Source organism: Odontesthes bonariensis, chromosome 9, assembly GCF_027942865.1.
Source record: "Odontesthes bonariensis isolate fOdoBon6 chromosome 9, fOdoBon6.hap1, whole genome shotgun sequence".
NCBI classification, from domain to species: domain Eukaryota; kingdom Metazoa; phylum Chordata; class Actinopteri; order Atheriniformes; family Atherinopsidae; genus Odontesthes; species Odontesthes bonariensis.
Genome location: NC_134514.1, coordinates 5,505,458 through 5,519,565, shown reverse-complemented (window position 1 = coordinate 5,519,565; position 14,108 = coordinate 5,505,458). Strand labels below are relative to the sequence as shown.

Here is a 14,108-nt window from a genome sequence, read left to right as displayed (position 1 = left end):
CGGGTAGATATCAAATCACATGAAGACGTACACAAACTGACGGGTTCTGTGTTTGTGATAGATCCAGTGGTTAAAATAAGCCTCTGTTGTTTTAGGCCTAATTTGGATGAATCAGGTGGAAACTGATGCTGCCATAAACAACACCAAGATGATTCGTCCTTTTCTCTGTACTGCTTTGCAAAGTAAAGATCCCACATGTTAATAAGCTGAAAGGAAAGCTCCACACACAGGTTATAAAGAAGTCTACATGCACGCAGAGTCAGCAGCTGAGTGATGGTGGTGCAAACAGTCTGAAAGCCCCTCCGACTCCTCCCAATCCCCTGCACTGTTCGTCAAACATGAAATCAGACAGATATCATGCAACAATACATTTACACCTATCTGAAAGAACCATTATCACTTTCACACCTCGAGTTTCAGGCACTTTGCTATTAGGAATTTATGCAGATGCAGAGTTTAACACACCTTCAAAAGCACTCAGATTGTGTTGAAGTTTTTTTTTTAATGTTAGGACAGGTGGAGAGAGACAGGAAGCAGAGAGAGGGGGGAGACACGCAGCAAAGGGCCGCTCGGTGCGGGAGTCGAACCGGGGCCAGCTGCAGCGAGGACTGTAGCCTCTGTACATGGGGCGCCTGCTCAACCCACTACGCCACTGACCGCCCCGCGTGTTGAAGTTCTGAGAGGAAGCTGAAAGAACGACACAGGAACACACATCAATACACGTACAACTGAGTGTGTGTATCAATGCTTAAGCCTATCATGTATATGTATATAATCCCTCTCTTTGGTGACAGTCTGCAGTGAAAAGACGGGCACGTAACGTTTATGGATGTACCAATAAATGAGCCTTTATCATGAAATGCAGTATTTAGTGTTGTGAACCAGTTTAGTTTTTCCAGTCTGATGTGAGACTACTTTGGCTCCAGTTCTCCAGGAGTGAAATTTGGAAACTGGAAACAACGAGAGTGCGTGTGTATGTGTGTGCGGTAAACAACAAAGTTTCCCTCAGAAACAACAACATTTCCCTGAAAAACAACAACATTTCCCTGAGAAACATCAAAGTTTCCCTGAAAAACAATAAAGTTTCCCTGAAAAACAATAAAGTTTCCCTGAAAAAGAACAAAGTTTCCCTGAAAAACATCAAAGTTTCCCTGAAAAACAACAAAGTTTCCCTGAAAAAGAACAAAGTTTCCCTGAAAAACAACAAAGTTTCCCTGAAAAACAACAAAGTGTCCCTGAAAAAGAACAAAGTTTCCCTGAAAAACAACAAAGTTTCCCTGAAAAACAACAAAGTTTCCCTGAAAAAGAACAAAGTTTCCCTGAAAAAGAACAGTTTCCCTGAAAAAGAACAAAGTTTCCCTGAAAAACATCAAAGTTTCCCTGAAAACAACAAAGTTTCCCTGAAAAAGAACAAAGTTTCCCTGAAAAAGAACAAAGTTTCCCTGAAAAACAACAGTTTCCCTGAAAAACAATAAAGTTTCCCTGAAAAAGAACAAAGTTTCCCTGAAAAACAATAAAGTTTCCCTGAAAAAGAACAAAGTTTCCCTGAAAAACAACAAAATTTCTCTGCAAAACAACAAAGTTTCCCTGAAAAACAATAAAGTTTCCCTGAAAAAGAACAAAGTTTCCCTGAAAAAGAACAAAGTTTCCCTGAAAAAGAACAAAGTTTCCCTGAAAAAGAACAAAGTTTCCCTGAAAAACAATAAAGTTTCCCTGAAAAAGAACAAAGTTTCCCTGAAAAACAACAAAATTTACCTGAAAAACAACAAAGTTTCTCTGAAAAACAACAAAATTTCCCTGAAAAAGAACAAAGTTTCCCTGAAAAACAACAAAATTTCTGTTCCTCTGTCAGTTTCTGTAAATATGATAGAAGTTCACTGAATTTTTAGGTCAATAAAAAACATCACATGAACTAAAAAGTATAACTTTACCTTCCTTATATCGTCCTAAACTGTGTAAATCTTCTCACGTTACATCAGGCACCACGTGTCTTCTTCATGAGCCAAACACACGTAGCGTTACGTGGAAGTCTGAACCTAAAAAACCCCTAAAAACAGAAGATTAGACTACCGGAAATATAAATATTAAGACACAACACGTAACAGCTACATTCGCCTGGAATGCAGAATATAACTAAATGTAAAACATACACGGTTAGAGCTTATAAGTTACTCTATTCATGGATCGTAGCTAACATGAGGTCACATGGACACAAACCTGTTGCTGTTTCATTATGTGGACAAATGTACCTTTTACACATTTTCCTCAGAGATGTGTCTGAAATACAAATATAAATGATGCGTTTCACCACTATAACAGTAGTAAAGTGTATAAAGAATGTGAATCTGATTTCTAGCTGCACTTTTATGCCTCCAATCTTGTTCAATTAGTGCTTTCTGTTGGCCTTTAAGTGCAGTCTGAACAGCTTCTGCTACAATCAATGCAGCCTTAAAATGTCAGATTTGTTCCTTTGTTATCAGTGATGAAGCTGCCTTAATGGCACCGTCAGAAGCGAAACTTTGCATGAAGCTCAACGATGACCAAGTAAATCATTCAAATGTATTTATTCCATTGAAATATACAGTTTCTCTCTCTCTCAAACAGGGAGGCACTGCGGCATCAGAAACCTTCGAAAAAAACAAACGAAAACGCACTTAAGAAACATTTACATCAAGACTTTCATTAAACACAAAACAGATTTAAATGGACTTTTACAACAGAAATCATTCAAAATAACAATTATAAAATAATAATAATAATTAAGGGACCGTTCTGGCATGCTGCACTAAAGGACGCTTCCACGAGTTTGGCCAGTATTAATCTCTCGTAAGGACTTTTTTACACATTTCTTCACCTAATGTGTACGTTTCAGTGTTTGGTTTACATTTTAAATACATTCACAGTTGACCTTTGCTGTAATGTGTCTATTCAACTAACTAATTTACACGATGACACAAGACTGACTGCAAGTCTGTGAATGAATTTGGATTAATTCTCTCTTGAACTGAGATACAAAACAAGAGACATTTTCAGTGTCTAAACCATATAGGTGCTCACACCTAATATCATTCCCAGGTTATTTTTTAACTCTTTTCCTAGATATTACCTAGTTTACTGTTTTACCTTCCATTCTGACAGAAAATGGCATAGAGATTGACCACAGTAGCCAAATGAAGTCCTCTAATGAGTAGGAGGAAGAGCTAAAGAGCCTGGGAAAGATGTGCTGTTTCCAAGGACGGCAGATGGAGGGATACAGGTGCTTTTCCCTGACATGTTTATGGTGCCATGTGCCGTGCCGTTGCAACATGGACTTCTAAAAATACGAGAAACGAGGCAGATGGCGGATCCACCAAATTTATCAGTGTAAAAAAAACGCCCCTGTGCAGCCATATGAGGATAAAGATCAAAGACACAGACATGAATGATAATGAGCCTTTCGGAAAGTGACGCATATATATATATATCTATATATATATATATAGATATATAGATATATATCTATATATCTATATATATATATCTATCTATCTATCTATCTATATATATATATATATATATATATATATATATATATACATATGCACGTGGCACAACAAAAAACACAAAGAAATGTGAGGGAGGGGGGGGGTGTCGGGAAGATGCTGTTGGTTTTTGGGGGGTAATCTCAGAGGTGACACCAGTAACGATTCAAACATATGAGACATGAAACCAGGAGAAAACGTCTCTAAAAACAAAACTTAATGAATCATTTCTTTACGGAGAGGTCGACATTCTGTCCATTCATTCCACCCCTTTATCTGATTTTCTTCCAGCATCAGCATCCAGAGATGTCTTTGGTTTTGTTGCGTCTCTGGAAGCGCGTGTCGGCAGGGTCAAAACCTTGTTCGTGCGCTCCGAAAAGAGCCCACCTGGGCGTCTGGGCGATGTAGTCCGAGGCCGAGAAGCTCCGCCGCCCCCCGCTCTGCTCGTACGCCTCGGCCAGCTCCTGAAAACGCTCGTAGTTGATCCACGTCCACCACTCGCCGTCCACCTTGAACTGAAAGCACGAGAAACAAGAGAGACAAGCTGGTCAGTGAGGCAGGGATCCAACGGGTTCAGCTGCCGTCAGATCAGTGAACGGGAGTCAGTCAGTGGGGTCACGTGGCTCTGAAAGGATCGGATTATTGTCTAAATTACAATAAGAATGAGTTGAGCGAGGGTAATTCTCCTTGGATATATGGCGGTGAATGAACCGGATCAAACTCAGGCATTGGAGAAAGATGGAGAACGCAGAGCCAGATGAAGCTACGTCCCTCTACATTTGGTCTGTGATGAGCTGCTTGTTGCACAAACTCGATGCCCAACGGAGCATTCTCCATCGCGTTGTTTGTTTGTTTCTGATGGCGACAACAACAGGAATATCGTCTCCTTTGACTTCAGGGTCACGACCCCGGGAAAACATCTGGAGCATGCGCAGAACGCAAAGTCTGATTCACCACGTGCTTCAGCGTCTACAAGCAGGTTTAGAGTGACTTTCAACCCAGTTATCTCGGGGTCTGAAGCCGATCCGATTCTTGGTCAGATTAAGGTGTCTACATGCACTTAATAACTCAGTCTTATTGTAATTTAGCCAATAATCCGATCCTTTCAGAGCCATGTGACCCCGCTGAGTGTTTTAAAAGGCTTGAATCTGTCATTGCACGATGAGAAAACTCTTCGCAGACCTGCACATTCCACACAGTTTTTTTTTTATATAAAACGGATGCAAAAAGCAAAACAAACCGAGGAAAATAACTAAAAAAAACAGAAGAACTTCATAAAGAATTTACAAATGTGATCAAAAGACTAACAAGCTGTTAATTTAGCCTTTCTTTACACGATTCCCCGTTTCTCTCCTCTTACTTCCCTCAATTCACCGTCCGTCTTACAGAGAAGAGAGCAGAAAAGGAGCTAAACGGACATGAGAGCATGGAGCTGAATCATGTTGGTGTTGAGCAGTGAGGGAAAAGGCTCACATTAGCTGCATTTGGACAGAGCAGTTCTAAGAACTGCCCTTCCCCGGGGGAACTGTTTCAGTTTGCATTCCCACATGAGTCGGACCTGATGGGGACTGATGAGACGCAGCCGTCTGCGACAGCGACGTGTTACTTTAGCGCCACATTCAACAACAAAACAGAACAAAAGAAAACCCGGGAAAAGTAAGGAGAGAAGAAGAAAACTCCACCAAGAAGCTAACATGGAGAGCGGGGAGGCCACCGTGTTCATGGTCTGCATGATGGTGATATTAATCATGGACGATCACATCGGGCGTCTAACATGGAGGCTGGAAGAGCTCACAGAGAGAGTCAGGAGACGCAGGATGGAGCGCAGGCCGTACTTCTTGGTTTCATGAAGGAAGGAGAGCAGAGCGCCGCAGACAAAGGAGACCACGTGGAGGTTTAACTTATTAAACACGCCAAGGTTGAGTCCGTGTCGTATGAGGAAACATTTCAGCCTGAAAGCATGACGGTTCCCGTCTGATCCGCAGAGGCTGGAAGGACAGAGGGATCAGAGACAGCAGACATGGCAACCGAGGGAAACATCTCACAGAAAGCAGGAAGCATGGAACGACTAAGTGTCGCCTGGGTTTATTTACACTTCCCAGTCGATTAACTCTCAACTTTATGGATCTGTCAGCCAGAAAAAAAGGTCTAAAAAACCCCAAATCCTGAGCTGTTTTCACTTGAGACTGCATCATGCTCCAAACTTTAGCAAAACAGGAAGGTCTGGACCTTTCTGATGGGCTGTAAATACCACCACTGCTGTGCTTTTATTGAGCATTTAGCAGTCCCTTCAAGTTGGTGGCTGGTTTGAGGCTTAAAATATTCAGACTTGCACCAAAGCTGGAACACTGAAGAAAAAAAGCAAAGAAATCAGATCACAGAGGGTTTTTTTTTTAACGAAACAACAGCAATTAAAAACATACAAAATATATATTCATGATGGACTAACACTCATTTGCACAGCTGAAGACCGAGGGAGCGACACGGTGAAGTGTTTGTGTTTGCCTGTTATGGAGAAAAACCGCCTGCTGCATTGCTAATGAGGCCTGAGAAGAAGAGAGAGAAGAATTAAAGTAGCGCCTATTGGGAGTTAATGTTTCCAGTAATGAGAAAGGATGATATTTATTCAGCCGACGCCTCGGAAAACAACTTCAGTCTCTGAGTAACAAAGCGAAGCCGAGCTGTCTGAGAGGAGAACAAGGCGGCCTGCGGTTCTAACAAACAGCTGAGGATCACGACAAAGACTTCTTCACCCACAGAACCACAGAGTTGTGCATCACTTCCACAGGACTGCACGCCATCCGTCTTCAGACGTGTACCGATGCGCTCTGTGAAAGATCCCACCAGAGCAGAGATACTCATTACGCGGCTCCTCAAGCTTTAATTGGCGGCTCGCACTCACATAGTAGTTTATAACAATATGGTAACAATAACAAAACATTTTTTCAAATAACACACAGCGAATACTGCACAGTATTAAGTATTTGTATTAAGTTTGCATTTTTGCAGTATTAAGTATTAATAAAGACTTAATGGTGTTTCCTAAAGGGGAAACTGTTAAACCTGGCAACGCAGCCCGCTTAAACCACCTCACACTTGACCTCAGAGCACGCTAGCTCCTTTAGCCAGCGCGAGATGCAGGCACAATGTGTCGGTTTTTAATCAAAAAAGGGCAAAAACCAGCACAAAAACCATGCTCATCCTGAATGTCTCACTATGATTACAACAACAAACTACAAATACAACATGAAGAAAGTCAAGGACATGCATGCCAGCTTCCACTCATCCCAGTATTAAGGTAAATATGATCTTAATTGAAAATGTATTGGCTGTGTTGTTTCTTTTTTGTGGGATTTTTATATGTAGAAATGCATATTTGCAAAAGGGGACTTTAGTATGTTGGCGTAAAAGTGGTGTAGTGGCCATTTGTCCATAAAAAACAAATTAAAACCAAACAAAATCAAAAGGCCACTGATGCACCATGGGGGATGTGGTTTAACGCAGGCAAAAGAAGATGAATGTCCAAAAATGAATTCTTGCGTTTTCTGATTATTTATTTCAAAACAATAAAACAAACAAAAGAACAAAGAAAACCTGCTGCTCTCTCCTTTTCCCTGGTAAAAAACCATCGGCCCACCCAGGTGCATGCTGGTACTCCAGGTGCCCTGTGTGACCCAATTACCAAAATATTCAAAACAAATAACTAACAAGGAATATTAGCAAAAAATCTAATCTAAATAAATAATTAGCTAATTAAATTTACAACTAGAACCAAAAAACAAAAACTAACTTTACAAATAGCTCCTACAAGTGGCTCTTCCCTTGATTTTGCTGTGCCAATGTGGCTCTTGTGAAACTAATAGTGAGTATCTCTGCTCCAGAGGACGGCTCACTGAGCTGTGCTGTTCAGGAACTTCTGGGAGAATCGTCTTCACTGCACACGTTGGGTGAAGCATCATCTCAAGAGAAAGTGGATGAAATCACGGGGGAAGGGATGGAAAAGAAGAAAGGGAAAAGATAAAAGCCAAAGAGGCAGGCAGAAGAAGTGGAACGACGGAGGAGAGAAGGGAAGATCCAACGAGAGAAAGGCTCGGAAAGAGCATTAATGATGATGATGTGTCAGCGCTGGGAGGATGTGTTGTTACCTCCTATGGATGCAGACACACACACTGCTGCACAAACAGAATCAGACTGTGATGCACGTCACACTCTGCTGCCACGCTAGTTAAGATGAAACCTTCAGGAACTCATTTCCTGCAGTGACAGCTCTGTATGAAGATATATGAAGACACTTAACTGGTGAATGTGAGAATCTCTGTTCGGGTTCTAAAGTCTGCTGGATTGTTGATGACCGTCCACAGACAGCAGCACAAACACATCACTTATTATTTACATAGAGAAACGGGAAGGTGTTTAGTTTTTATCTTATTCAAGCATAAAGTGGGAAAAATCCACCTCTGAGTTGAGAAAGTTAAACTCCCCAGCAGACATGCACAGGAGTGGAACTGAGTTAGGGCAGAGTGAGAGTTTGGAAATGTTTAGATTGACTGCACAGCACCAAGGCCCATTTGAGTCTAGTTGGGTGCATACATATAGGAGTGATTCAACTGGTTTTGGTCACAGTCAATGTCGTGCCGACAGTCACTCAGAAGAATCACTTCTACCTCCTAAATAAGAGGAAAAAAGAAGCCTGTTTGTGTATTTTTAACCAAACTCTCTCGGTACAACTATAGCCGCATTCGGACAGAGCAGTGCTAAGAACGGTCCACCTTGAATTCCTTCCCCAGCAGAACTGTTTCAGTTTACATTCCCACATGAGTCGGACCTTGATGGGGACTGATGCGACGCAGCCGTCTGCGACAGCGACGTGTTACTTTAGCGCCACATTCAACAACAAAACACAACAAAACAAAACCCGGTAAAAGTAAGGAGAGAAGAAGAAAACTCCACTAAGAAGCTAACATGGAGAGCGAGGAGGCCACCGTGTTCATGGTCTGCATGATGGTGATATTAATCATGGACGATCACATCGGGCGTCTAACATGGAGGCTGGAAGAGCTCACAGAGAGAGTCAGGAGACGAAGGATCGAGAGCAGGCCATACTTCTTGGTTTCATGAAGGAAGGAGAGCAGAGCGCCGCAGACAAAGGAGACCACGTGGAGGTTTAACTTATTAAACACGCCAAGGTTGAGTCCGTGTCGTGTGAGGAAACATTTCAGCCTGACAACATGACAAGGGGCGGAGCTACCGACCACCAAACACCTCCGTCAGATGTGTTGCTATGGAAACCAGAACAGACCCAGCTGAGGAGAAGGAGCTGAAATGGTTCCAGGAACTGAGGGCCGTGGTCCCGAGTTCCTGTATGTGCGAATGTGGGAAAAAACGGCCCCGTTCCTGAAAAGGTTAAAGGAACTGCTAAAGAACTGCGGCTTATTATAATTTGGTGTCTGCAGTCTGATAGAAAATATGTGGCATCAAAATTGTCAAACTTAATGTGAAACAGAATTGTGCAGCTTGGCAGTGTTTGTGGGCATAAACTACAAGATTTTGGGCTTATTTTCAGAATGCAAACAAACGTTGGAAGGTCACAGACAAATAGTCTAAGATTTCAGGCAAATCTGCAGCTCCATCATTAATCGCTATGCAAGAAGGTTAGAAAGATCTGGGATGCTTACAGAGACATCTTAGAAAAATACAACAAATATCCAAGAGAGTGTGGTGGACGAACTACGAGCAGCACAGGAAACCAAGCAGAATCTGTTTGAATGCTGGTGTCTACATCTTCTTCTTTGATATTTCCAGTGTGCACTAACAGACTCGACAAAGAAGCCGTGGTCAGAAACCAGGAGCCCCCCAACACTGCCTTACTATATACAGAAAATGAGCCTGTACTGGATGTATACGAACATTTATTCAAATTTGCATGAACCTGAACAGGTTTAACAGAGCTACAGGCTATCTAAGCAAATAAAATCACTTTTGAGTTCAGCCATTTAGCTTTTCAATTCCTCCTTCTGTATCTCACCAAACATAACCAAGTCAGCCTTTAACAAGAGGAAATATTACTAAAAAACAATATTATTACAATATTTCAGTCCAGGTACTGAACAGGTTTTAATCTTACTGCAGCACAGTCAATCAATGCTTCCACAAGAGGGAATATTGCAAAATAAAAAGTCAAAAACCTTAAATTAAGAGCAACTGATATGGTCTGATAAGTTATTCCCCTGATTTAGTAGCCTTTTAAACTAGCCTACCCACATTTGACCCATTTATAATGCCTAAGATAGTTTAGTAAATAGGCTATAATAGGCAGAATAGGATATTGTGTTTGCCATGGAACCAGACGCTGTTTAAGCCTAAATGCAAACGTTGTGTATTTGGCGTAAGACATTACAGCGGCCAATAGGTAGGCGTGGGCGTCGAAGGATGTATTTGGGAATTTTTACAGGGGCACAATGCATGTTTACAGGGGCACGTGCCCCGGTAAAAAGTGTCTGGTGACGTGCCTGGACATGACAGCGAGAACTGCTCGATGAAGATCAGAGAAGAAGAAGAAGCCAATCAGCAAAAACAACAACGATCCCACAGCACTGACACTCCTAAAGCGTGAACGAGGCTCGAGTTCAGCTCCAGCTGCCGTTGGAGTGATCAGATTTACCTCAATTATTCAGCTGCACAAAGGTACTTCCATCAAAACATCTTCAGCACACATGATCTGAATGTGGGTCAGAGCATGCCAAAGCAGCAACCCCTGCTGAAATCTGCTGATATCTCCTTATATATCTGCTGATATATCTGCTGATATCTGCTTATTAACTGCTTATATCTGTTTATATATTCTTATATATCTGCCGAAATCTGCTTATATATCTGCTGATATATTCTTATATATCTGCTTATATCTGTTCATATCTCCTGATATCTGCTGATATATCTGCTGGCTGCTTGTTGCGCTGACATTATCTAATCAGCACCAGGTAATTTGTTATTATTACCAACTCGTGTGTCTGATCCGACCCAGATATGTAGCCTCAGGAGCTGAAAATAAATAACAATTACTCGACTCAACTCCAGTTGTGAGTTCTCCTGTTGTTCTCTTACAGGCTTCAGCGCAGACGGTGCAGCTCTCCGTTCCATTTAAAGATAACACCGAGGACGGGCCCCTCAGATCGGCCTTATCGGGACCACCGATCGCATTATATCAGACTTTACCGCCTGATAACGATCGGTGCCCGACCGACCGAAACACCTTTAATAATGAACACATTAGACCTCCTCAGTTTGTGTGCTCAGAGGTGAAACTGTTTGGAGACAGAGACAGATTTTTCTTCACATGAACATCCTGATGATGCAATTATAATACACGTTATTTAGATTATTTTAAGCTTCAATTGGATCATTTAAGACAGATATACAGTCATAAATGTTGGAGAGGAGCTACAGAAATCTGAATTTACCGCAGCAGACGCTCCGATGCAGGAGACTGGAGCGAATGAGCGGAGACCCGGGCTGCAGCAATGAGAAATCAAAGGCTTGTGGAGTGTTTTTTTCCATCACAGCTTGATGGGCAGACTGTGTTTTGAGCTGAGAGAGAGCGCAGGACTTCAGATTACCAGAAGTAAAAAATACACAGCATCTGGCCAACACCGTCCATCATCCCCAGCTGCACCCGAGCACCGAGCATCCTTGATGTTTAGCACAAAAATGTACATACATTCATACTGATTCAGGAAAAAAAAAGCAGAATTAAAGGCAGAGCATGTTCTCGAAATCTCTAAAAAAGACACAATGAGAGCAAAATACCGTTCATTTTTTGTCACGGTGACACGGACAGGGCTGCTACTTCAAAGAGCTGAGAGCAACCAGCACCATCACCACATTAATGACGGAGAGCAACAGAGGAGAAAGCAGAAAGAGGAGCAGAAAACCTGTCTGAGAGAGTATATTAGGAAATTCCGACGGGTGTAGGCGAGGAGGTGCATATGAATTAAGGTGTCATTCGTCTGCTGTTATATTTCTGTTGCAAAGGAGTTCAGTGAAATATGGAATGTGCCCGATCTGCTGATCACCTCCTCAGACCCACAACCTCCAGATTTTCCAGAGGTTCCAGAGGCTGAACTGTATTAAAATCACTGGAGAAAACAAGGGCTCCATCCTCACCCAACCCTAACCCGGTTTTACTTCCATTGTTTCTGGTAAATTGCCCTCTAGAAGCCAATTAATACTTTGGAAAAAGATGGGAAGTCAAGCAGACAACAACAGAACAAACAGCACAAGCTCTTGGATCAATGGTTTCAGAGAGAAACACAGCAGACAAAGACGAGCAGCAGAAGAACAATGCGGGGGATCGTCTTGGGGTAAGACTTCGCAGGACAGTCGCCATTATCCACACACACAATGAACTACAGATGGATTACATGCCCAAGCATGGGAAGTTTAGGTGTAGGTGACCTGAAAGGCAGCATGGATAGAATTGTTTGCTTGTGGAAAACAGATGTTTGCAGATGGAAAACGTGTAATTAGCTCAGAGGGAAGGGTCAGCACAAAGACATCATCTATTCCAAGAAGTCTCGGCTGAGAGAGTATGATATTATACCAAAATATGGTGTAAAAGATCTCAACCTGACTGAACACCTGTGGAAGATGTTGGTCAGACAGGACTCCATCCCTCCAGCTGAGCTCCACTGGCCCAGTGAAGCACGATGGCATTTCTTCTTTTTCCCGAGTGGTAAAACTGTTAAATATTCTGCAGTTTCCTTTTGAAAAAATCCTACCACTCAATCTGCTTTCATACAACTTTAAGAGCTTATTTTTGCTCCTAAGACAAGTTGAAGCCTGTGACTGTTTCGTATAACCTCAGAGACAAATAATAGCCTGACTACGTCATACTCACGATTCTAGTCAGAATGTGAGTCTGATACCGCTCAATAGAGTTTTGAGTATGGGGCGTGTTTCAACCGAACCAGGAGAAAAAAAATGCCTCGTCGCTCAATTGGATAGACCTACAACCAATCAGAGCAATGTAGTATGTGACGTAGATTAAGCAACACACACTTGTTGTAGGAAGGACGGCAAAAACATCTTTTCTATCGATAAAAGCCTTTATCGCGTTCCTCTGTTCGTCTTTCAAAATGAATGCAATGTGGAGATCCTGTAGAACAGACTCGATGGCAGAATCTACACACCCTAGCTCTCCAGCGGCAGCCATGTTTGTTCCAAACCAAGTCAAACTAAGCGCTCTTTAGTGACGTAGTCGATAATGTCCCTGTTGATCATCTGTCCATCATCGTATTAAGCCCGCCCTGGCAATCTGATTGGGTCGACCGATTCTTGGTCGGGCATAATGATTTCCCAACTGAGCAGAGCCAGACCGAACTTCCCGACCAAAACTTTTATGGGCGGGGCTAAGTTCGGCTGGCACCCAGGCTAGACAAATAAGCCATTTGCTTTCCTTTTCCTTCTGCAGGTATTGAGGGCCCAGTAGCAGCAGCAAAGCCCCATGGTTCAACATTTAAAACACATAAATCATGTGTTTAGGTGCCTAATGGACTCCAAGGTGACAGTTAATCATCATTAATTATTGACAGACAGTTGCCGAGGCTGAGAGTTTACGCTAAGAATGATACTTTACTGGGTGGTGTGTCTCAGCCACGATAAAACCGACTCTGATGGTGGCATTGCTCTAAAAAGGGGGCTAAATCAGATAAGAGGCAACATCAAAATGCAATGAAATCCTGAGCCTGCCGACAGCCGCGCCTGTTACGGTGTTTACTGCTCGGTCTGCACTTCGGTCTGCACGGTCTACACAGCAGGCAGTGATACGAAGGGAGAGAAAATAGGGCCAAGCCATTGTGAGGTCTGACTTTTTCCTGGAGAACGATTTGGTGATGTAAATGTATTACTCTTTTGAACGCATATTGTTTTGAGAAGCAAGACGCTTTATTTTTTAAACCCCAGCCAACTAGCCGGACTACCTTCATCAACACCAAAACGAGGCTGGAACTCTGCTCACAGGACGCAGCAGGGGGTAAGAAGATGTTCATAAATGATGTTGCTAATATGGGATGTCATACAGCTTCATGTCAAAAGAGGCGAACTATCCCTTTAAATGTCACGTTCAGTTGATTTATTCTGCAGATTTGGGACGATATCGAACTATTGACAACAACTCGGCCGGGTTCTTACCTTGGTGTGAGCGATGAGCAAACAGTTCGAGTGCTCGTGCTCGCAGGCGATCTCGTACTGAGGCAACTTGTCGGCCAGCTGCTGGACGAAGGCGACCACCTCCTGGTGCCAGGGGACGTTGGCCATGGTCAGACTGCTGGCCGAGCTTTCCCCGCAGTAAGTCACGCCCTGAACACACAAAAGCACCGAAAGACACAGCTTTTTAAAGGCAACCACACAGGAAACAAGAACGATGTCTATTTACACACCCGAGGACAGCAATTATGTCTTCAAATATTATCACATGAGAGATTTTGAGTGTCATTATAACAGAAATGGGATCTATACTGAAGCAGGATCCTTCAGAGCCACAGAAAACAAGTTACTTTAGATATCTGCCCATTCACACTCAGGATTCCT

The 14,108-nt window shown here is 42.6% G+C and overlaps 1 protein-coding gene across 1 annotated transcript in view; it reads right to left on the bottom strand.

Annotated features, from left to right (window-relative positions):
• Window positions 1-3,585: 3,585 nt before the first annotated feature.
• tyw1 (tRNA-yW synthesizing protein 1 homolog (S. cerevisiae)) overlaps window positions 3,586-14,108 on the bottom strand; it is a 74,606-nt gene continuing 64,083 nt past the window's right edge. The window contains exons 15-16 of the mRNA XM_075472835.1: window positions 13,710-13,877; window positions 3,586-4,036 (exon numbers count right to left, since the gene is read on the bottom strand). Coding sequence (XP_075328950.1) covers window positions 3,815-4,036; window positions 13,710-13,877 — 390 coding nt within the window. The 3' untranslated portion in view covers window positions 3,586-3,814. The remainder of the gene's footprint in view (window positions 4,037-13,709; window positions 13,878-14,108) is intronic.